At 41.4% G+C, this 24,679-nt stretch overlaps 1 protein-coding gene across 4 annotated transcripts in view; it reads left to right on the forward strand.

Annotated features, from left to right (window-relative positions):
* The window catches only part of LOC124143163 (dihydropyrimidinase-like), a 163,719-nt gene that overhangs the window by 17,766 nt on the left and 121,274 nt on the right, over positions 1–24,679 (forward strand). For 2 of the 4 annotated variants that reach the window (XM_046512016.2, XM_046512017.2), the window contains exons 1-2: positions 4,035–4,188; positions 4,456–4,796. The exons of 1 other annotated variant lie outside the window; for it this stretch is intronic. In XM_046512016.2, the coding sequence (XP_046367972.1) occupies positions 4,527–4,796 (270 nt within the window). In that variant the 5' untranslated portion in view covers positions 4,035–4,188; positions 4,456–4,526. Of the gene's footprint in view, positions 1–4,034; positions 4,189–4,455; positions 4,797–12,782; positions 12,871–24,679 lie in introns of those variants that run through there. One more of the 4 variants, XM_046512024.2, reaches the window with a different exon arrangement.

The raw sequence follows: 24,679 nt of genomic DNA on the forward strand, positions 1-24,679 counted from the left end.
AGAGGTGGCCCTGGTCCCCCTGAGAAGTGTGCACAAGGGTGGTGAGTGTCCCATGGTTCCGGTGTTGGAGAGGTGGCCCTGGTCCCCCTGAGAAGTGTGCACTAGGGTGGTGAGTGTCCCATGGTTCCGGTGTTGGAGAGGTGGCCCTGGTCCCCCTGAGAAGTGTGCACAAGGGTGGTGAGTGTCCCATGGTTCCGGTGTTGGAGAGGTGGCCCTGGTCCCCCTGAGAAGTGTGCACAAGGGTGGTGAGTGTCCCGTGGTTCCAGTGTTGGAGAGGTGGCCCTGGTTCCGGTGTTGGAGAGGTGGCTCTGGACCCCCTGAGAAGTGTGCACTAGGGTGGTGAGTGTCCCATGGTTCCGGTGTTGGAGAGGTGGCCCTGTGGGTGAAGTGTTGCCTTGTCATGCTGGAGACCAATGGTTTGAATCCCGATTGGGTACAATGTGGTGCAATCACTCTTGCTGTCTTAAACAACACACTAATGAAAAAACATACTTGATTTAACTTAAAAACATACTTGATCTAACTATAAGATATATTTGAATTTTTTAACTATAAAACATAATTTTTAACATATCAAATATATCTAATGGTTTCATATTGTAAACAAATAAAAAATACTTCCTTTTGTGAGTATGTAGGAGGTACATGCAATTGTGCCCCGAACATTCTGCCCTTCTGCATTGAGTGAGTGAGTGAGTGAGTGAGTGAGTGAGTGGGTGGGTGGGTGGGTGGGTGGGTGGGTGGGTGAGTGAGTGAGTGGGTGGGTGGGTGGGTGGGTGAGTGAGTGGGTGGGTGGGTGGGTGAGTGAGTGAGTGGGTGGGTGAGTGAGTGAGTGAGTGAGTGAGTATGGATTTAAGCTGGTTTCAGCAATATTCCAGCCACATCATGACATGGGGATGGTAGAGATGGGCTTCACACACATGGGGAATCAAACTCAGATCTGCAGCATGACGAGCCAGCGCTTTAACCACTAGGCCACTCAACTGCCCCTCTCTGTGTGAGTTGACATGTCTATTTAAGGTGCATGTGTACCAGTCTTTATAACTTAGGCTGAAAAATTAGTCATTTTCCCTGTTACCCGCCATTCTTAACTGTGAATGGTTTTCTGACTCGAGGAACAGGGGGACAAGGCAGCAGTTGAGCTGTCCCAACAAGTTGATTAAAGTTAAGAAACAGTTTTGTCTCTCAACTCCTACTTTATGACATGAATGAATCCAACGGTTACTGGTAACCCTAGTTATACAGAGGCAATGTCTTAGTTTCACACACGGTATAAGCCACAAGGTCCAGATTGTTGCTGAATATAGCGACTGCCTCTGTTGTCTAGGAGTGGTGAGGTAGTCTAGTGGTTCAAGCATTCACTCATCAAGCTGAAGACACGAGGTTCAATTCTCCAAATGGGTACAAAGTGTGAAGCCTATTTCTGGTGTCCCCCTGCTGTGATATTGCTGGAGTATTGCTAAAAGCGGAGTAAAACCATACTCTCACTCACTCACTCACTCAGGTCTAGTGAGGAGCATCTGCCCAGAGATCAGAAGGTTGGTGGTTCAATCCCTGGCCACGTCATACCAAAAGATGGTGAAAGATGGTACTTGTTGTTTCCCTGCCTGGTGCTCGACATAAGGAGATGGCAAGGACTGGTCAGCTTGGAGTCAGTATACTGTGTCTGAGTGGGATACCTATTCATGTTAAACTGCAGTATGGTATCTCAGTTGGCACTTTTAAACCATCATTAATGTGGACTAGCACAAGCAGCCGAACACGATGCACATGCGCACACACACACACGTATATATGTAAGCGCGGTAATCTTGAATGCAACATTAAACCCCATTTTTACTGAAAATTGAGCAGACTGTTACGATTACAGTAAGGAAGACATACATCTTATCCCTGATCACTGCTTCCTGGTACGCCTTCTTCACATGGGAGTGCATCCCACACTTAAACCATTTAAGATTCAATTAAACTTCAAATTTATAAGCTTTGCTAATAATCAAACCACTTAACTTAATTAACTTACTTAATCTAGCGGAAGTCTCCGTTTCACAGACATGCCATCTCGCTTACATTCAAACATAACATTTTTGCATGGATACAAACTTTAAGCCCTTCACATTTCATTTAAGCCCTCAAAAGTGAGGTTCCCACAAGTGAACATGCGGCGATATTGATGCTTCAGATTTATTTTTAAAGCATCTGTATGTTAAAAGGATTTTACATCTAGTTAAATACTGACATATGTGAAAGAGGTTTATGGAGGTTTAGGAAATTGGGGGAAGAGTTTACGACATTGCGGCATTAAGGATGCAGCTACTGTCCATAACTCGGTTTCTAGGCATGAAGATTTTCACTGCAACCGCCCATAACTGTCTGTTTATCGTCAAATCACCCCAACACAGCACATGCTCTGGACTTTATTTATTTTTAGCCTCACTTTCAGACATTATAAGGAGACAATTATTTTAATTATATGAATGTTCAATTTGAGCAAAGCTAACAGAGTCACGTGGACTGGTGTGGTGGATTAATTAGTTGTCCTGCTGTTTGTGACATATTTGATGCTGATGTTGAGTTAGTAATGTTGGATATGATGTGATTATAATGATGTCAAGTTGAGGGTGTCCTGAATGTTATAATATGTTGTTATTAACATTAGGTTGCTATGGAAACATGTTATTTACTGAGTCGATTATTCACAATTTAGGGCCACACTTACCTTGGTTATGTGTACAGATTTTTGCTTACCAATTTGATGGGTCAATTGATGTAAAAATTTGCGTGTGCAGCTCTCTAGTTTATTTGGCGTGAGGTTGTTTGGGTTGGTTAGTTTGGTGGCAATAATAATAATAATAATAATAATAATAATAAACAAAATATTAAAATGAGGATGATGATGATGATGATGAATTATTGAAGGGAGGAGGATAATGATAATCCATTCATAGGGCTTTTTTCCATCCTGGATATCATACTCAAAGAGCACAAAGAATTGTTAATTACTTATTTATATTATATTATTTATATTATTTATATTATACTTTACTTTAATATGCTGGATTTCAAATATTTTTGTTAACATACCTCAAACAATGCATTTGATCAATTATTAGTCAAAAGGTTAATTGTTACTCAAACTTAGTATGTACATTAAAGTTGGTCAAATAAAAAAAAAATATATACATTATTTTACTTTCTAATTGTGTTTTTTCAGAGCTAAAAATGTAAAAGTGTTGCCAAAGATAGATCTCTGCACTGGTAACTATTAACAGTAATATACAACACAAATACTGGTTAGAAAGCTTGAACCCATATGCATGAGGTTCGACTTTAAAATATAAATAGTTGAAGTATGAGGGTTATGTTTATTTGTGTTTAATATTTATAAAATGTTCAATTGTTTATATTGCATGCTTTTTACATTTAAAGACAGATCTGATTTCTAGTAAATATTGAACTTTTGTTAATTTTATTTATATATATAATAGAGTAAATACTCAGTTACTTCAGGATGAATGAATTTTCAAATCTGATATTAAATTCCTTTTTTTTATTTTACTGATTTTCTTCAAAACATTTGCCTCAAACATGACATGGAATAGTATGTGTTAAATATTGATACAATCTTAATCCCAGTAAATCAAATATTGATACCACCTTTACCCATATGAATCAATAAAGCAGTTGTTTCATGATTCACCTTTACGTGTCCTGTGACACATGTGGACTTCCCACTAGTAACCCTCCCATTTCTCTGCTGACTCGGACAAAACAGTCTATGCCAGACCATGCCATACAGAAGTTTACCAATCACATCAATAAAATCTTAATAATTTATTCCCCCATCTGACCATACCATATCTACCAGGGCGATATAGCCTCATAATGCCCCTTTAACCAATACAACAGGAGCTTGAGTTGTCCCTTGGTAGTCTGTTGTGCTGCTGCTGCTGCTTGGCAGACATGTCTGAAACTCTAGGCAGTGCCGGCTGCTTATATATGCAGAGAGCCCTGAACAAGCATACCGCCTGTGTATTACCCAGCTGCTATTCTGCACTGTAGATGGTGTTGTAGGGTAGAATGTTATGGTTGAGCCTGTTGTGAGACCCTCTCTCTGTCTCTCTCTCTCTCTGTCCTTAAGATAGGATTTCAAGCTGAATACACGACAATACCGCCATCCTCTTCAAGGTTGGTGTTTGCATGTGGAATTTCTCCAAGTATTGATTCATGCTCGATTCACATATAAGTATAGGTGATTCATTGATTATTTTATACTATTGCTCCAAGCTCTCTGCCTGTGTAGTTATGTCGTAGTATTTGCTATTTTCATCCACGGCATTCCTTGCTCCACGTGCTTCTTGTGCTCTACATAAGCATTCTAATCCAACACCTTGATACAGTGGGTCTTGTGATTTCAGTTGGTAAAATTGTTCAATTCCGTTTACATTTTCTCAGGTGAAGCAATCTGAGATTGGCCACTTAAGCTGTGACAGAGACTGTGATTAATCAGTTTGGACAGGTAGAATATGGCAGAAGAGCCAGATTTTTTTAAACCTCATCCCAACCCTAAACCTAGGGTAAAGAATTCATTCTTTGACGTTGTACCTGACGCATATTCAAGTAAGTCGCTAGAATTTACTGGCGATCAGAAGAAGAAGAAGGAACCAGAGGCGGAACCAGACAAGGCGGAAGAGGAACTGGAAAAGATGGAAGAGGAACCAGTTCCGGTGGAGGAGATAATAGCTCCACAACAATATGTCGTGGTGGAAGCCAAACCGTGGGAGCGTGGGGATGAGGTAACTACTGCATGACATGTGTTGATATACGGTACCAATATACACTGTGGTGATACTGTGGTGATATACGGTACCAATATACACTGTGGTGACATACGGTACCAATATACACTGTGGTGATATACGGTACCAATATACACTGTGGTGACATACGGTACCAATATACACTGTGGTGACATACGGTACCAATATACACTGTGGTGATACTGTGGTGATATACGGTACCAATATACACTGTGGTGACATACGGTACCAATATACACTGTGGTGACATACGGTACCAATATACACTGTGGTGACATACGGTACCAATATACACTGTGTTGATATACGGTACCAATATACACTGTGGTGATACTGTGGTGATATACGGTACCAATATACACTGTGGTGATACTGTGGTGATATACGGTACCAATATACACTGTGGTGATACTGTGGTGATATACGGTACCAATATACACTGTGGTGATACTGTGGTGATATACGGTACCAATATACACTGTGGTGATACTGTGGTGACATACGGTACCAATATACACTGTGTTGATATACGGTACCAATATACACTGTGGTGATACTGTGGTGATATACGGTACCAATATACACTGTGGTGATACTGTGGTGATATACGGTACCAATATACACTGTGGTGATACTGTGGTGATATACGGTACCAATATACACTGTGGTGACATACGGTACCAATATACACTGTGGTGACATACGGTACCAATATACACTGTGTTGATATACGGTACCAATATACACTGTGGTGATACTGTGGTGATATACGGTACCAATATACACTGTGGTGATATACGGTACCAATATACACTGTGGTGATATACGGTACCAATATACACTGTGGTGATATACGGTACCAATATACACTGTGGTGATATACGGTACCAATATACACTGTGGTGATATACGGTGGTGATATATGGTACCAATATACACTGATATCTGGTACCCGTAAACACAGTGATATACAGTACTGATATACAATGCGGTGATATACGGTACCAATATACACTGTGTTGATATACGGTACCAATATACACTGTGTTGATGTACGGTACCAATATACACTAATATACACTGTGGTGATATACGGTACCAATATACACTAATATACACTGTGGTGATATACGGTACCAATATACACTAATATACACTGTGGTGATATACGGTACCAATATACACTAATATACACTGTGGTGATATACGGTACCAATATACACTAATATACACTGTGGTGATATACGGTACCAATATACACTAATATACACTGTGGTGATATACGGTACCAATATACACTGTGTTGATATACGGTACCAATATACACTGTGTTGATATACGGTACCAATATACACTGTGTTGATATACGGTACCAATATACACTGTGTTGATATACGGTACCAATATACACTAATATACACTGTGGTGATATATGGTTCCAATATGCGATGGTAAAAATTAGTGTGTCCTTCTTATCCCAACACCCCTTTTCACACAGCAATCATAGCACTATTACTGTCGTAAGTCTGTTATAGGTCTGAGGTTTGAATCCCATCACGTGACTTGGAATACCTATGGCCACTACATACAAGACACATACTGGTGATCATTATGATTTAAATGGAGGTGACCATTACTGTGTATCAACTGTCATAGTGAATGAATGAATGAATGAATGAATGAATGAATGAATGAATGAATGAATGAATGAATGAATGAATGAATGAATGAACAGTTCCAAATCACATTACATTTCAGAAGTGGGACTGTCTTCACATGATATTTTGCATCCAGTGAAAGTAGCAGTCAGGAGATTGTGTAGGACATTTGTATAGATGTATAAAGGTGTGTGTACATGGTGTCATTGAGATTAATATTAGTAAAGTCACTGTCTGAGTGTCGGCAGTCCTCAGGACCTGTAAGTAAAGCTGTGTGTAAATGAAGGGATGAATTTCATATTGAAACAGAAGTAACTTAAATTGTGTGAATTTTTCAGATTATGCATTCATTGATTGATGATGTTGTCAAATCTTAGTACATGTTAAAGGTTTGTGTACATGATCCATCACAGAGCTGACACCTCCACATGGAGTGCTCAAGTGTAATCCTTGTACCAGCGTCCATCTTAAGAATCCCCCTGTCCCTGGATCTACAGGCTGTGAATCATCCTGATTGATTGGAGATTTAGTTTTGGTGCACTTTTCATACTTGTCTGCCCCAGTGGATATCTCATGGTTCAGTGTTAGCTGAATATTGAAAGGTCAAGAAAACTGTGATTGTGTAGTGGTATCGGCCAGCTCTCCAGTAATCTCACATTCAGTACACTGTTGTGATTGGTCAGCTTCAATATGACACCTCAGTTGATTACGGCTGATATAACACACTGTTATGACTCAAGAGATTATGACATCTTTTCATATCGAAAAAACAATAATGTCAATAGTTTGCTGTATGGATCATTAAACACATGTGATACTTACTGCAATTGCCGTAATAATTGCCTTGGGCGCTTAGAAAATGACAAAGAGGCACTTATCAAAAATCATACAGGATGAGTCAGATTTGTTTCTTTTCATGAAGTGGTAGTGAACTAACATACCGGTAGTTCAAATGTCGATTATCTACCTGTCCTGTTTTCTGTAAAAATATTTAATGTAGACAAGAAAATACAGACTCTCATTTTCATTTTCCATCTTATAGACAACTTACATATTGGTGTAGAAGTTGGACTGTATTGAACCAGGGTGTTACATACGGTGAATACGGGATATGTGAGAATACGTTATTGTTTACTCAACTCAGGTAGTAGTTTATTGCAGGTTGTTGTTTTTGATTTTTGATTGAACCGGTATGCTGACTGTTGCAAATGATAGGGTGACAATGATATCAGATCATAATGAAAGAGTCTAATTACTTTAATATGTACAGTAAACTGCGGTTAAAACAAACTCAAAGGGACCTCTAATTTTATTCGATATAACCGTAGTTTGTTATAAGCATATAATCAGCAAATATACAGCAAATGGCCGGACCAAAAAATATGTTCCTTATATCCATCAGTTTGTTATAAGCCTGTTCATTATAATCATAGTTTACAGTATATAATTTACTTTGGAACATATTTTAAAGGGGGAATTCACAGTCTGATACCCCTTTGCTGATGTTTTAGATTTTGTAATTAGTGGAGACATGGTTGGTATGTTAGAACAAGCATTAACTACGTGATTGAATAAAATTAAATGTTGAGTTATCCCACTGTCAAAGTGGATATATTATGACTGGAATTATTATTGGTCAGGATCCATTTTATCTAGGTTTTGTTTGTTGTTTAACACCGCACTCAGCAATATTCCAGCTATATGACGGCGGTCTGTAAATAAACGAGTCTGGACCAGACAATCCAGTGATTGACATCATGAGCATCAATCCACGCAATTGGGATACGATGACATGCATCAACCAAGTCAGCGAGCTTGACCACCCGATCCCATTAGTGGCCTCTTACGACAAGCGTATTCGCCTTTTATGGAAAGCATGGGTTGCTAAAGACCAATTCTACCCCGGATCTTCACGGGTCTTAATCTGAGTGGAATCGAACACTATTTGTTACTTGTTTATGTGAAGATCAGTTTGAATCAAACAGAATATGTCTTGTCCCTTTAGATGAACCAGGGGAGTGGGGTAGCCTAGTGGTTAAAGCATTAGCTTGTCACGCTGAAGACCTGGGGTTCGATTCCCGACATGGTTACAATGTGTGAAGCCCATCTCTCGTGTCCCAGGTCGTGATATTGCTGGAATATTGCTAAAAGCGGCGTAAAACCATACTCACTCACTCACTCACTCACTCACTCACTCACTCACTCACTCACTCACTCACTCACCCACTCACCCACCCACTCACTCACTCACTCACTCACTCACTCGATTGATCTCAACAGAGCTCCAGGGCAGTCCAGATACTCCTTTAAATTACTATTATACACCCATATGTATTCATCTCAAAATTAAATTTATATTTTCTAATTTGGCTTCTTTCAAAATTCCCTTTCTGTCCCAAACTATACAAGTTTTATACAAGTCCCTTCCTTGATGAACTCTCATTCGCTCACTGATTGATTGGGTAGTCAGCACGTCGGTGACTCACTCAACAAAATGGTTAATTGCTGATTAATTACTTAATGGCTGTTGTGCAATCAATGTGAGTTAGACAGGAATTACAATGCTATTATATATGGAAGGAATGATTAGGAATAACTTTGTTTTGTAATATTTTGAAATTCATATTTCTGAAGTGTCATGAGTACCTACCATGAATCTAGATAGAAAAGGTTGGGAAATGAAGAATAGCTGTAGTAGGCTAACATCTAGTCTCTGAAATGAACATATTTGACAGATAAAAACAGTTGTTAATTATAGTTGTGAAAAATAATAAAAAGGAGCCCAGAGACACTGTGTTCTAGACTTGCTAAATATAGCTTGCTGTAATAGACTAAGTGCATGGGCTGTATTGGATATATTTGTTTTATGGTCTGTATGACAGACTAAGCTTTGAGGAACACGACAATATATGGGAAGACTCCCCAGGGAGCTGAGAGTGTGTTTTGAACTGATATGTTGTGCTTTGAGCGTGAACCTCTGATCATCGTGTGGAGTCCTGTGCTGTATAAATCAACATAAGTGCATCATCATCATCATCATCATCATCATGCTTGTCGTAAGAGGCGACTAACGGGATTGGGTGGTCAGGCTCGCTGACTTGGTTGATGCATGTCATCGTATACCACTTGCATGGATCGATGCTCACAATGTCAATCGATTATTTACAGGCCGTCGTCATACAGCTGGAATGTTGCTGAGTGTGGTGTTAAGCCACAAACAAACAAACATCTATTGTAAAAGGTAAAAAAACATTTCATGTTTGGAGATTGTAAGCAGTTAAAAATAATAGAAGACCAGAACAGGTAAATACAGGAATTGTGTGTCAAACATGTTCCTCCTACTTGGGTTGGAAACACCTAGGTGTGACGGACATCGACATCAGCAAAGTAATATGGAAACAACCATCAACACGTTCATACTGATACCAGCGCAGATCTTATGTTTTTACCTGATTAACGTGCACAGTTGTCAAAGTGTTGTGTTAAAACTTGTCTCGGGAGGAAACAGTTGGTTATAAAGTGACGGGCAGCATGTTAGCTGATTTCTTGTGGGACTTGACGGAGAGGGCTAACGAGGTCGGAGTAACATGTAATGTGTGGTACGCATGGTACTGCTGAGGCAGTACTGCGGGATCTGTTCCTGCGTGATGGGTAGTAATTATTCATCTGTGAATGAAGCAGACTCAGCGGTATTTTTGTCAGCAGGTAGGGAGGTCCCGGGCTGGTGGTCCCGGGTCAGAGACCGACAGTGGTCAACTCAACCCATCCTCATTGTGGTGTTAATGGCCGGAACATTGGATATTCTTGAAGGGTGGGAGCTGATTTCAAAATGATAACATATTTCAGAGAATAATTATGGTCTGAGTATATTTTTTTATGAATTGTTTTGGTTGCAGAAATAACTTCAATATTTTCTCTGTCCACTGGTTTTATCAGAAGCACATTCCTATTTCTGGAGGGGTCCTCCCCTCATTTACTCCTCAACAGAATGACACATTAACTATAGCAATATACCTACCGCCAAAAGAAGCGTGAATACCATACATATTGGGTAATATATGAAGACTTACTCATATTCAAGAGATATTAGATTGGTTCATTGCACAAACGAACTTACTGGTATGTTGTGTGAACCGATGCTCATGAACGCATCACATGTGACCTCATAGATGCATGACTTGAGATGCACAATTTGTCGCATGCAGGATTAGCGTGTAAAGTTTGGAAATCACGTGCAGCATATTGTTGCCTGTTCCAGCCCGACAGGTGGTCCTTTACTTCTTTTGAGTTGTATATTTGCCTACAGTCTGACTGTCACCATGACTGACCTTTTAAGGTCACTTCAGTTGTGTCATGTATAAAATAGTTATTCAATAGGCGTGAGAGATCAAATTGTTTATTTGGATTATTTGTTGACTCTGAGGACCACCAAGTTTGAAATTATATCAGGCAACAAAAGCTTTACATCTACATTGTGAAATAACTTGAGATACCATTTTCATTAAAAAAATACCTAATTTTGGAAAAACAGGGATGTACTTTAAGAGAGAGTTCAAGCCAAATGGCAGTCTAAATGGGTTTGATTATAAAACAACAACCTGCTTTATTGGTTAAACTTGAATTATAAAATATATTATGGCAAAATATGTGTCAATTTTTCACATGAAACCACATCTTGACCAAGGCTGGAATTGGGCAATGGTGAGTAGTCTCTCTTCAGATAGGTCTGTTGTATTGCACAAGAACATCGCCCATCAAAAACACTATCGCAATGTCAGCATGGACACCAGGAGTTCATCCAACCAATCCACAATTCAGTTCAGACAAGTGGTAACATAGCCACATCCTTCCAACATTTCACTCAATTCACACTCTGTGATCTATCGATATTCCTGTAACTGAAATCGTACAGGACTGTGGCCATGCCTGATGGAGCATGTGGGTCGCCATGTGTCAGTGTACATTGTAGCATTCTGATTACACTACACTACACTACACTACACTACACTACACTACACTACACTACACTACACTACACTACACTACACTACACTACACTACACTACACACACCACACCACACCACACCACACCACACCACACCACACCACACCACACTACACACACTACACTACACACACTACACTACACTACACTACACACACTACACTACACTACACTACACTACACACACTACACTACACTACACTACACACACTACACTACACTACACTACACTACACACTACACACTACACTACACTACACTACACTACACTACACTACACTACACTACACTACACTACACACATATTGATTACCTGACATAGTAAAACAATCCATGGTTAAACTGTGCAGCTATTGGGAGGCTATCTGTGCAACATTGTTGCCTTGGCTAGATATCTCCTCTCTGTCAGTGTATGATATAGGTGTTATTTCCTGCAGGAGTGCAGGCATTATTAGTCTGTTAAAGTATGTTGCATCTGCTTGCCAACTTGGAGAGGAACTAGCATTCCACCTATCACTTTTTTTTCTAACTCATCAGTTAGTGCAGACTTGGCATTTCAAACTTGTTTAACGTTGTACACGTGATATATCTTTTCCAAATGGAATGTTTCAGCTTCGTTATAACAAAACAAATGATTGCTTTACCAAATGGTTTTGATTCATCATCCTCATTATCATAATTATCACACCCTTCTGCATCAATAACTGTACAAGTGTGGATATTATCATTATCATCACCATCACCACACCCATCATCCCCACAAGCATGACATTATCATCATCACCATCATCATCAACAATATCAATAATCAGTTGTCACCACCATCGCCATTATCATCATATTATCAATCATCACCATCACCACCATTATCATCATCACTACCACCATCACCACCATTATCATCACCATCATCATCAACATTATCAATAATCAGTTGTCATCATCATCATTATCATCATAATCATCATTGTCACTGCAATTATCATCATCCTCATCACCATCATCACCACATTATTTATCATCAGTTGTCATCATCGTAATCACCCTGACTTCATACCTGCTGTGTCAGCAAGAGAGTAACAATCAATATTCCCCTATCATCCTATTCACTGAACCAGACACATCTCAAATATAATCAATTATTTTAAACTAAGAAACATTTTAATCTCCTCCCCATTGAGGACAACAAAGGAAGCTGACAGCCATCTGACCGTCCCTGACTAAGGTAGCGTCTTCAGTGATGAAAACATCAATACATAATTGATGTCGCACACACGTGTGACTCAGGCGGTCTGACCTCTGTCTTACAGCAGCTTTACTCCACAGTATAGTCGCGTGGCCAGATTTCCAATTGCGACACAGATTCACGCTTGTTGCAGCAGAATGGTAACCCATCTATTCTTCTATTCTCTAATTATTCCTCAAATAGCATGGAATCCTTGACCCTTTTTAGCTTTCCTTTGATGCGGGGGGCATATTGATCATGTTGCATGATAGACGCTATGACGTAACTGTAATTAAAATTCCCCTGGATTTACCGAGCTGGCAGCCATGTTGGCTCCTGCTTGTTACATCCAGGTAAACTGCAAGTATTCGGGGGAAATAGGCTCTGAGGAAGATTGGAATCATTCCAAGCGTTCTTGGAGACAAGATTAGTTTCCCCGGAACATGGCATCCATCGTGATTCCGGTACTGTCAGGTGGTGGACATGGTCGGTCCTCAACATCTTTCTGAGTATCTTCATCAGCACAATCTGTCCCCTGGATACTGTAATATTAAAGGATTTAATTCCACAAATTTGGGATGGTTTTGAAAAGGGCCAACTCAATTTGACAAGAAATTCACTGGATGTATGTGTGTCTGTGTCATGGGAAGGATGGCTTGTGGAATGTGACCTGTTCATGTGATATATGGTCAATATGTTTGGGTCAATATCCTGTATTGAATTACATCATAAAATTATATAGACATACACTGAATACATTCATGACATGTGTGTAGTGATCACCTCACCACATCATGTATTCATTCTGATTTAACTAAAATAATATCAATCCTTATTTAACCTTGAATCAGAGACCATATACCGGTATATGGTCTCTGCTTGAATACATGACTTTTTATGGATAGTTACTTCTTTTATTCTTTGTCACAACGTTTCAGAGCTACTTCTTGCTCCTTCATCAGGTGATTGCTGAGTAAGTGCTCGAGTTAATGTGAGATCTGCTTTAATTTACATTTTAGAATTCCATCTGCCTTCAATATGTATACAAACACATTTCTTTTTGTGTCTACAAATTCTTGTACGTATTTTCCCTATTTTCTCCATAACAAGCCTTATACTTGGTGTTTGACATTTCTTTGCCAACAAACACGACTTGGGACTGCCCACTACCCTCTGTATACATGTTCAGACTACTGTTACAAACTTGTGTGATAAATTATACATATTCCCACCACACCCTAACACCAGTGCAGCCCCCACCATGTATACATATGCAATGTACAGTCAGGACTGTGTGTTACCTTATACATTTTCTGACCTCAACATAACACCAGTGCAGCCCCTAACATGTATACATATGCATTGTACAGACCACAATCTGTATGGTAATTAAACATGTTTGGACCTCAACATATCCCAAGTGCAGCCCCAAACCTGTGTATTCTCCATGTTGTCTTGGTGGACCAGTAGGTTTGGCCAGATGTTGTTTTTAGACGAGGAAACAAAGCGATGTTGGTGTATGTATATTGTAGGGGGACAGTGAACGTCATCTGGCAGACAATCATGCCTCAAATTCTCCGATTCTTTCATCTTATTTTCAAATGCCACAGTGTGAAAGTTGAAGCTGCTGTAGGAAGTGAGAGGTGTTCACTTTGGTGTTAGAAATAACCCTTCACCTGTCTGTTTTTGGGGGTGACATTTCAACAGTTGATGGGTCTGGTTGATGGGGGAGGAAGGGCTGGAGTTTCATCAAACCTGAAATTTAAAATAACTGATTTATAATTAATGTACAGTCTTTACCACTTGTGTCCAGACAGACCTAGCTTCCTGGAGGGTTCTGTCCAGAATGTCTTGGAATGCTGCTAATCAGGATGATCTCACTGGGGACACGCCCATACTCGTGAACAGGGTTTAACAGTTTAACAGACTGCATAAAAGACAGTGTACACTGAAACACACAAACTTATTTGTTTAACAATCTATATTGTCAGGCACACATACACGCAATGAGGCACACACCTGCACACTCACACACACACACACACACACACACACACACACACACACACACACACACACACACACACACACACACACACACACACACACACACACACACACACACACACACACACACACACACACAGAGTACTATGGAAAGTGCTACAACATCCAACTTGGTGCCATGGGGTAGTCTAGTGGTTAAAACGTTTGCTCGTCATGCCGAATACCTGGGTTCGAATCCCACATTGGTTCAATTTCTGGTGTCCCAAGCCGGGATATTGCTGGAATATAGCTAAAGGTGGCGTAAAATCATACTCACTCACTCCTACTTGGTACCCTTTTTTTACAACTTGGTTGAATGCACATCATCCTAAATCCTTGCCTTGAATTTCATGAATCAAGGTGTGGCTTAAAACACATACAGTTGCATAAGTCATCAATTTGATATCTTTTGGTTATCTAAATTTTTAAGAGTAATAAGGATTTGATAAATTATCTGTGGCTGAAATATCAGTTTACAAGTAAAGAAACAGTTGTTCTTAAATCAGTATTTCATCAGAAATGATAACGGGTGCCATTGTATTATCATTTGATTATTTGAATTGACCTGAGGTCGGAATGACCTTTCATGCAGGTCACAGTGACCCAGGGCATTAAACAATCCTGGAGTCATATCATTGGGTGTGGGATTTCCCTTCTGTATATTTGTGTCTTGACATTTGAAGAAAATCATTAACCGGAATCAGTGCTACATGCATTATTATGATAATATTTTTAAAATAAATATTTTATAAACTGTAAGACATGCTTAGTTTGGGTACTAATCTGATTTACGACTGAAAGGAATTGTTTATTGTTAAGGATGGGACTTTCTGGGGGAGTGGGAGAGGGGGATTTTGTTTCTTTTAGTCATTGCTTCAAGACATACATTTTTCTGTCTTATTTTTTGTAATTGCCACAGCACATTTTCTTCAGGAAATACAGAATGACCACCTGACAATTTATTTATTAATTTATTTATATTTATTGTTGGGTGTCTGGTGGGAGAAGCAGGCAGCTAAGAGCTATTTTATTTTCAGTGTTATTGTTGAATTTTTTATGTTTATTTTTTTTAAGGTCAGCCCTTTAAAGTCTTTCATATGCATTTAGGGGTTGGAAGGACATAAATGTATGACACTTTTTTTATTGATACAACTTCTCATTATTCCTTGTAACGATGTTTTTTCAGGGCTTCTTTGCCCCTTCATCGCCTGACAAAGGGGCCAGAAGCACCCTTTACACCCAGCCATGTCATCACAGGAAGGCAATCCTAGAAAGGCAGCATGAAATGTCAGCTATAAATGTGTCTTCTCGCCTTAGACGAGAATGTCACTGATTCTTCATAATTATGCAACTTAGCTCCACTGCCATTTACTGTGTAGAACAACATATGCAAATGAGAATAGAGTGTAACCGATAACTTAGTCCATCACCAAACCCAGTTAATAGGACACGAGAGAAGTCTATAAACAGTGCCCTGAATATGAATATCTGCAAGATTGATGATGCAGTATATATATAAAACAATATTCACTCACTCACTCAACTGAATTTCAACAAGAGTAGAATATATAAAACATTCCATTGGCTCCAAAAGCTTCTTCAAAATGAGTGCCGTGAGTGTGGCAGATGCTCGTAGTGTGTTCCTGTGTTTGGGGCATGTACAGGTGTTTATCGTGGACGTAGACCACATGGTGATGTTGTGACTGGACGGCCATGATCACCTCTCCCTCACCAGGGTCCCTCCTCTGCAACAGCCATTATTGGGGGGGCCTGTAGGTCTGGCAGCGATTCCCCTGAGCTGTAGGACTGACTCCGAGGTCAGATGTACTGAAAGAAATTCCGTTTTGTATTTTCTTGTTTTGTTTGGGTTTGTTTGTTGTTTAACACACTCATCAATATTACAGCTGTATGACAGTGGTCTGTAAGTAATCTAATCTGGACCAGATAATCCAATGATTGATATGAGCAACATCCCATGCTGTCGCAGTTGATGAAAAAACCATGAACCAACTCACCGGGTCTAGTCACATGAAGCCACTTGCGACCACCATACGTTGCTTGGGGACCTATTTTAACCTAGAATCCCCAAGACCAGCATAGGTTGCTTGGGACCTATTCAATCCCAGATACCCAAGACCAGCATGGGTTGCTGGGGACCTGTTCTAACCCAGATACCCATGACCAGCATAGGTTGCTGGGGACCTATTCTAACCCAGATACCCATGACCAGCATAGGTTGCTGGGGACCTATTCTAACCCAGATACCCACAACCAGCAAAGGTTGCTGGGGACCTATTCTAACCCGGAATCTCTACAACCAGCATAGGTTGCTGGGGACCTATTCTAACCCAGATACCTACAACCAGCAAAGGTTGCTGGGGACCTATTCTAACCCGGAATCTCTACAACAAGCATAGGTTGCTGGGGACCTATTCTATTCCGGAATCCCTACAACCAGCATAGGTTGCTGGGGACTTATTCTAACCTGGACTCTCTACAACCAGCATAGGTTGCTGGGGACTTATTCTAACCTGGACTCTCTACAACCAGCATAGGTTGCTGTGGATCTATATTCTGACTTGGAATCCCTACACTCAGCATAGGTTGCTGGGGACCTATTCTAACCCGGACACCATCACTGGAGCTAGGACAACATTGGTTTCTTCACTGACATACTTAGTCTAGATTCTGGTTTTGTGCAAATGTTATTGTTCTAAAAGATAAATGATTAAGTACAATACAGAACTTCAAAAGTTGTTATGATGGAAGAAGTCAGTGATGGACCTAAATTTAGACTACTATAAATTTATTAATGTATTTTAATTTGTTCTTCCAAAAGTGCAGCATATTATATTTATTTATTATTTTGAGTGAAAAGGTTTCAGAGGCAGGCTCTTATAAATTACTGTCATGGATGATAGAATCAAAGCAATGGAATTTCTAAATGGGGGAAGTTAAAACTCTCAAATCCTGCAAATTATGATCTTATCATAAGGACATTTGTGGAACTAGTACTTGGCACTGGAAGAATGTCAGAGTTAGTGTATTCACGAACAGATGGGCATACAATTGATGGTCTCTCCTTGTCTGGAATCAACTGGAGAACCTGCTTCAGAGTGTAGACTTGCACAAGTCTCTAAGGCAATAATTATTAGTCTTAATTATAATTTCTTGATTATATAAATAATAAAAATAAGGTGTCTGGCGTCCTTAGACTGAACACTTATCTAGACTTGCCTATTGTAAGGATAGAGTTACTATACACCAATGGACTCACTATTCAGTACAGCCTTGGAGCAAGTCTAGCAGGAGCTTTGTGTCCAGTCATTTGGGCTTCCTGGGTGAGACTTTCAGATTTAATACCATATTAAAAAGTCTTGTTTTATAACTTATAAAAAACAGTGAGTAGGTAGGTCAAATGTTTATTTTTATTTCCCAAGCATTCATGATAATACAGATGATGAGTATGGTTTCTATTTAAACATTTATTTTTTGTCATTAAAAAAACGGTGCGCATACTGTGTAAATCTGCTTAGCAAACTGGATTTACGCAAAATGTGCACATCGGTCTTTACGTTTATAACTCCATAAACACAAAAACATATTGAAGTCAAATTGTATGAATAAATATGTGAACAATAATAACAAAATAGGTCCATGCTGTAGACAAAAGTATGAAATCAGTGACATCTTTCAAAGCAATAATACAACACGAGCCCTCCCCTTTCTATTATCGTTCGTTCGTTTGTTGTTTAATGCCGCACTCGGCAATATTCCAGCTATATGATGATGGGCTGTAAATAATTGAGTCTGGACCAGACAATCCAGTGATTCATGTCATGAGCATTTGAGATCGATGACATGCATCAACCAAGTCAGCGAGTCTGACCACCCGATCCCATTAGTCGCCTCTTACGACAAGCATAGTCGCCTTTTATGGCAAGCATGGGTTGCTGAAGACGCATTTTATCCCGGATCTTCACGGTAGCCATTCTATTATGAGCCAATCAGGAAACAGTAGTCTGTTAGTGGGCATGGCCTAATATTCCATCGGTTTATGGAAACATAAACATGCCATGGAATCACTTGCAATTTATTTATTATTGTGTGGCCTAAACACTTGGCTGAATTTACTTGACCAGACTGGCAAGTCGTACATTATTTATGAAAGGGGTTCAAGTGGTCGTCCACAAGATTCCCCGTCCTGGAAACAGGAGGTTCAGACTGAGGTCACTCCTACCTGATGTGTTTCATATGTCGGAGAAGAAATGGCTCTTCATGCTCTGCTGCTACTCTGCATCTGTGTCAAATAAAATAAAATATATGTATGGAGACCTTCCTACCTGAATATAGGCTGAAATAGGCCAACTTGCGCCTCTCAAATCTTTACAAGGCTTTTTAAAAATAAAATATTCCGGTTTATGTTGATTTTGATTATTAAATTTTTATGTCTTTTGTTTCTTACAAAAGAAACATATTGAGGTTGCTGCTTGATTTGATGTTATAGCTAATGATAATAATGATTAAAGTGATGGGCATATTAATAATGTGTTAACTACACCCCTACAGCTCAACGTGCTACGTATATGCTGATCAGTGGATCAGTGTGATCAGAGTTTCATTCTCAGCTCCCTGGGGAAATAGAAGGTTAACCGTCACATGACCATCTCATCCTACCGGATATAGCTTCTTTGCAGAGCTCAGAGTGTGAAGGAAAACAATCGTGCCAAAAAAAGCTTTTGAGTCTGCTAGCCGGAATGTGACTCTTGGCATTATGTCTGGCACATTTTAGTGTTTTCTCATGGTATTTTATCAGCTGATCTTACTAGACCGAACAGAGTTTTACTAGACTTGGGCTTCGGACTTGTGGCTAAAGTCGCAGACTGGGAATGTAAACTGCCGAAGGTTTTCAGGTGATACACTGGTTGCAGGAGCAGAAACATGTCATCGTTTGTTTTTTCTCCGAATGTTTGTTTGATTGTATTTGTTGTTGTTAAACGCCGCACTTAGCTATATGACGACGGTCTGTAAATAGTCGAGTCTGGGACAGACACCTCAGTGATTGACATCATGAGCATCAATCCACGCAATTGGGATACAATGACAAGCATCAACCAAGTCAGCGAGCCTGACCAACCGATCCCGTTAGTCAAACACTTTCCTGGCAAGCATGGCTTGTTGAAGGCCTATACTAACCTGGATCTTCACGTGGTTTCCCCCCCCCCCCCCGAATGATGCCATAACAGCAAGACGTGCTAGATAAACACAGAGCTGTCAGTTATGACATGTTTATGCTCAAACACTAAAGAAACAGTTCTTTTATAAGTAGAACAAATACTTATTTCTCATGTATGCCTATTTTTAATGCATTTGCTGTACAAGCTCTTTTGCTGAGGAATTTGTAGCTATCCTGACTGACAAGGTGACGACCTGTTTTCTACTCCGCACCCAGGTACAGAGGAGGATTAACCCCTTCCCTGTTATCCCCATCATGTTCCTGAAACTGTCATTGAACCCCATTAACCCTTTCTCCAATTTCCTTCATTTTGTTACAAAGAATATTTTATAGTGAGTGAATATTCCAGTTGTATGACGGCAGTCTGTAAATATCAAGTCTGGACCAGACAATCCAGTGATTGACATCATGAACCTCGATCCATGCAATTGGACATGCATCAACCAAGTCAGCAAGCCTGACAACCCAAATCCGTTAGTCGCCTCTTATGACAAACATAAATGTATTGTAGTGAGTGAGTGAGTGAGTGAGTGAGTGAGTGAGTGAGTTAATATTTAATGTTATATGGGGATGATACAGAAATGGGGATTCTTTTCTTCGTTGACTTCAGCCATGCAAATAATTCCTTGCTCCCTCATTCAACTTTCATGTTTTCATCAATAGTTTTATTGTGAACCTGACTAAGTCAGCTAACCTTGATAGAATTATTTGAAAATTTGAAAATGTTATTGTTTGTGGAACAACAGTCTTTCATTTTTACTGAAGTGGAAAGTTTGTCCTGAAGGAGACTTTTTGTAATGGCTTGCGTTTGTGCGGACCTGCAGTGCCTGACATTGTGTAGGTCTACAGGAGGCCATTGAGGGGTATAAGCCTTCTACACAAACGTGTGGATCAGAGCATGTAGCCTTGGACTGTAAGTCAAGGGGTGGGGTGAAGGTGACAGGATGCAACAGGACCAATGTTGATCTTACATAGGCTGGGATCTGGTGTTTTGACAGTCCTAGCAAGCTTCATTCAAGTGATAAAAGAAACACTGTAAAATTTTGTGACCTCAGCAATGTCTCAATTATACAGCCTCAGGATCTCAACTGGAGATGAGTATCAGAGCATGAAAGATTGTCTCCCTTTAATGAGGACAGGAGGACTGCCACTAGAGGGTGTGGGTGTGGGGTGATCTAACTGAGTTTTAATTATTATTAGGTACAGATCACCGGGCAACAGTTGAAAAGATAACACCAACATTCTTTCACAATGAGCCTAAAAAGATAAATACTTGTCTGAAGGGTGTTGCTCCATCAGTAAAATACTTTGATGCTGGACTCAATTTGATTTATTAACATTAAACACCATAAATGCTAAGGTTACACTCTTTCATGCTTTAAAACATTAACAGGCTGCCTGGCAATATTTAAAAATCATTGGATGAAAACCAAGACTATATACATGTAGGTGAATGATCTCTGAGAACCACTCAAACTATATAGGTTTAAACTGTCTTTGATCAGAACCAAGACTATATAGGTTCAAAATGTCCCTGATCAGAACCAAGACTATATAGGTTTAGATGGCCTCTGATCAGAACCAAGACTGTATAGGTTTCTGATGAGAACTCAGTGTTTTTGTTTCCCTGTCTCTCATGCAGACTTTAAGTGGATGTTGGAATGCTTGAATACTTTGAGGTTTCAGGTAGAAGTCTCACAGCCTTCCAGTTACATTCTCACATATCAATAAGTTGTCTACTATGGTAATCTGAAGAATAAAGAACACCTGTAGCGTCGTCCATGTCCTGCATTATGTATGGGTTATGTCCTTGTGGATTGTGATGGGTGTGAATGAGGGGCACCTGCTGGTATTCATGACAGGTACACAGGTGGTCAGGCCGAGTATATCCTGTACAGGTGAATGAGTCAGTGGAAGAGGGCTGGGGCTAGCTTGTGGGGAGTCTGTGGGGCTAGCTTGTGGGAAGTCGGTGGTAGGAGGTGGGGCTAGCTGTGATGAGACGGAAGGGGTGGGGCTAGCTGTGATGAGACGGATGGGGGTGGGGCTAGCTTGTGAGTAGTCAGTGGTAGGAGGTGGGGCTAGCTGTGATGAGACGGATGGGGGTGGGGCTAGCTTGTGGGTAGGGCTAGGGCTAGCTTGTAGGTAGTCGTTGGAATGGGTGGGGCTAGCTGTGGGGAGACAGAAGGGGTGCGGCTAGCTTTTGGGGAGTCAGTGGAAGGGGTGTGGCTAACTTTTGGGGAGTCGATGGAAGGGGGTGGGGCTAGCTTTTTGGGAGTCGATGGAAGGGGGTGGGGCTAGCTTTTGGGGAGTCGATGGAAGGGGTGGGGCTAGATTTTGGGGAGTCGATGGAAGGGGTGGAGACTAGCTTGCGAGGTGTCGGTGGAAGGGGTGGGGCTAGCTTTTCGGGAGTCGATGGAAGGGGTGGGGCTAGCTTGTGAGGTGTCGGTGGAAGGGGTGGGGCTAGCTTTTGGGGAGTCATTGGAAGGGGTGGGGCTAGCTTGTGTGGTGTCGGTGGAAGGGGGTAGGGCTAGCTGTGAGGAGACAGAAGGGGGTGGGGCTAGCTTTTGGGGAGTCGATGGAAGGGGTGGGGCTAGCTTTTGGGGAGTCATTGGAAGGGGTGGGGCTAGCTTGTGAGGTGTCAGTGGAAGGGGGTAGGGCTAGCTGTGAGGAGACAGAAGGTGGTGGGGCTAGCTTTTGGGGAGTTGATGGAAGGGGTGGGGCTAGATTTTGGGGAGTCGATGGAAGGGGTGGAGGCTAGCTTGTGAGGTGTTGATGGAAGGGGTGGGGCTAACTTTTGGGGAGTCGATGGAAGGGGTGGGGCTAGCTTTTGGGGAGTTGATGGAAGGGGTCGGGCTAGCTTTTAGGGAGTCGATGGAAGGGGTGGGGCTAGCTTTTGGGGAGTCATTGGAAGGGGTGGGGCTAGCTTGTGAGGTGTCAGTGGAAGGGGGTAGGGCTAGCTGTGAGGAGACAGAAGGTGGTGGGGCTAGCTTTTGGGGAGTTGATGGAAGGGGTGGGGCTAGATTTTGGGGAGTCGATGGAAGGGGTGGAGGCTAGCTACCGATGTGTCGGTGGAAGGGGTGGGGCTAGCTTGTGAGGTGTCGGTGGAAGGGGTGGGGCTAACTTTTGGGGAGTCGATGGAAGGGGTGGGGCTAGCTTTTGGGGAGTTGATGGAAGGGGTCGGGCTAGCTTTTAGGGAGTCGATGGAAGGGGTGGGGCTAGCTTTTGGGGAGTCATTGGAAGGGGTGGGGCTAGCTTGTGAGGTGTCAGTGGAAGGGGGTAGGGCTAGCTGTGAGGAGACAGAAGGTGGTGGGGCTAGCTTTTGGGGAGTTGATGGAAGGGGTGGGGCTAGATTTTGGGGAGTCGATGGAAGGGGTGGAGGCTAGCTTGTGAGGTGTTGATGGAAGGGGTGGGGCTAACTTTTGGGGAGTCGATGGAAGGGGTGGGGCTAGCTTTTGGGGAGTTGATGGAAGGGGTCGGGCTAGCTTTTAGGGAGTCGATGGAAGGGGTGGGGCTAGCTTGTGAGGTGTCGGTTGAAGGGGTGGGGCTAGCTTTTGGGGAGTCGATGGAGGGGGTGGGGCTAGCTTTTGGGGAGTCATTGGAAGGGGTGGGGCTAGCTTGTGAGGTGTCGGTTGAAGGGGTGTGGCTAGCTTTTGGGGAGTTGATGGAAGGGATGGGGCTAGCTTGTGAGGTGTCGGTTGAAGGGGTGTGGCTAGCTTTTGGGGAGTCGATGGAAGGGATGGGGCTAGCTTTTGGGGAGTCATTGGAAGGGGTGGGGCTAGCTTGTGTGGTGTCGGTGGAAGGGGGTAGGGCTAGCTGTGAGGAGACAGAAGGGGTAGGGCTAGCTGTGAGGAGTCATTGGAAGGGGTGGGGCTAGCTTGTGAAGTGTCAGTGGAAGGGGGTGGGGCTAGCTGTGAGGAGTCATTGGAAGGGGTGGGGCTAGCTTGTGAAGTGTCAGTGGAAGGGGGTGGGGCTAGCTGTGAGGAGTCGATAGAAGGGGTGGGGCTAGCCAGCTTTGAAAGAGACATCTCATACACCAAACATACATACACCAAACATACATCAAAGGAAGAGAACAAATATTTTGGCATATTCTTAAGGGGTTTCTAATAATGCTATGCAGACATAAGTTGGTTTTCATTTCATGAACAATAATAACCTTTAAAGAGAGTGAAGAATGAGATGTTGAGTCAGTCGTAAACTTAAAACACACAAGATGTGGTGGGGTACCCAGTGGTTCCAGTGTTTTCTGGCCATACTCCAAGCCCTGCTTGATATCTCTGTCACTACTGATATGTATGAGAAGCAAAAACCACAAAACTTTTCTTGGATGAATAGATGCAAAGAGGAACGTTTGAGATTAATTCAGCAAAAACAGCAAGAAGTGAAACATTTTTTTATATTTTTCACTTATACTTTATGAAGTAGTGAGATCTGTATTTCAGGTAATCCTTATTAGAATAATTTACCTGCTCTACAAATGGGTATGGAAAAAGTTAGGTTTGCACCAAAGCACCACCACATGTGCAACTATCACCACCACCACATGTGCAACAATCTGCACCACCACATGTGCAACAATCTGCACCACCACATGTGCAACTATCACCACCACCACATGTGCAACAATCTGCACCTCACAATCAGGGACCTCATGAAGCAGGTCGGCCCTTAAATAGTCAACGACCATC

The sequence above is a fragment of the Haliotis rufescens genome, unplaced genomic scaffold (assembly GCF_023055435.1).
Source record: "Haliotis rufescens isolate VD_foot unplaced genomic scaffold, xgHalRufe1.0.p SCAF_6, whole genome shotgun sequence".
NCBI classification, from domain to species: domain Eukaryota; kingdom Metazoa; phylum Mollusca; class Gastropoda; order Lepetellida; family Haliotidae; genus Haliotis; species Haliotis rufescens.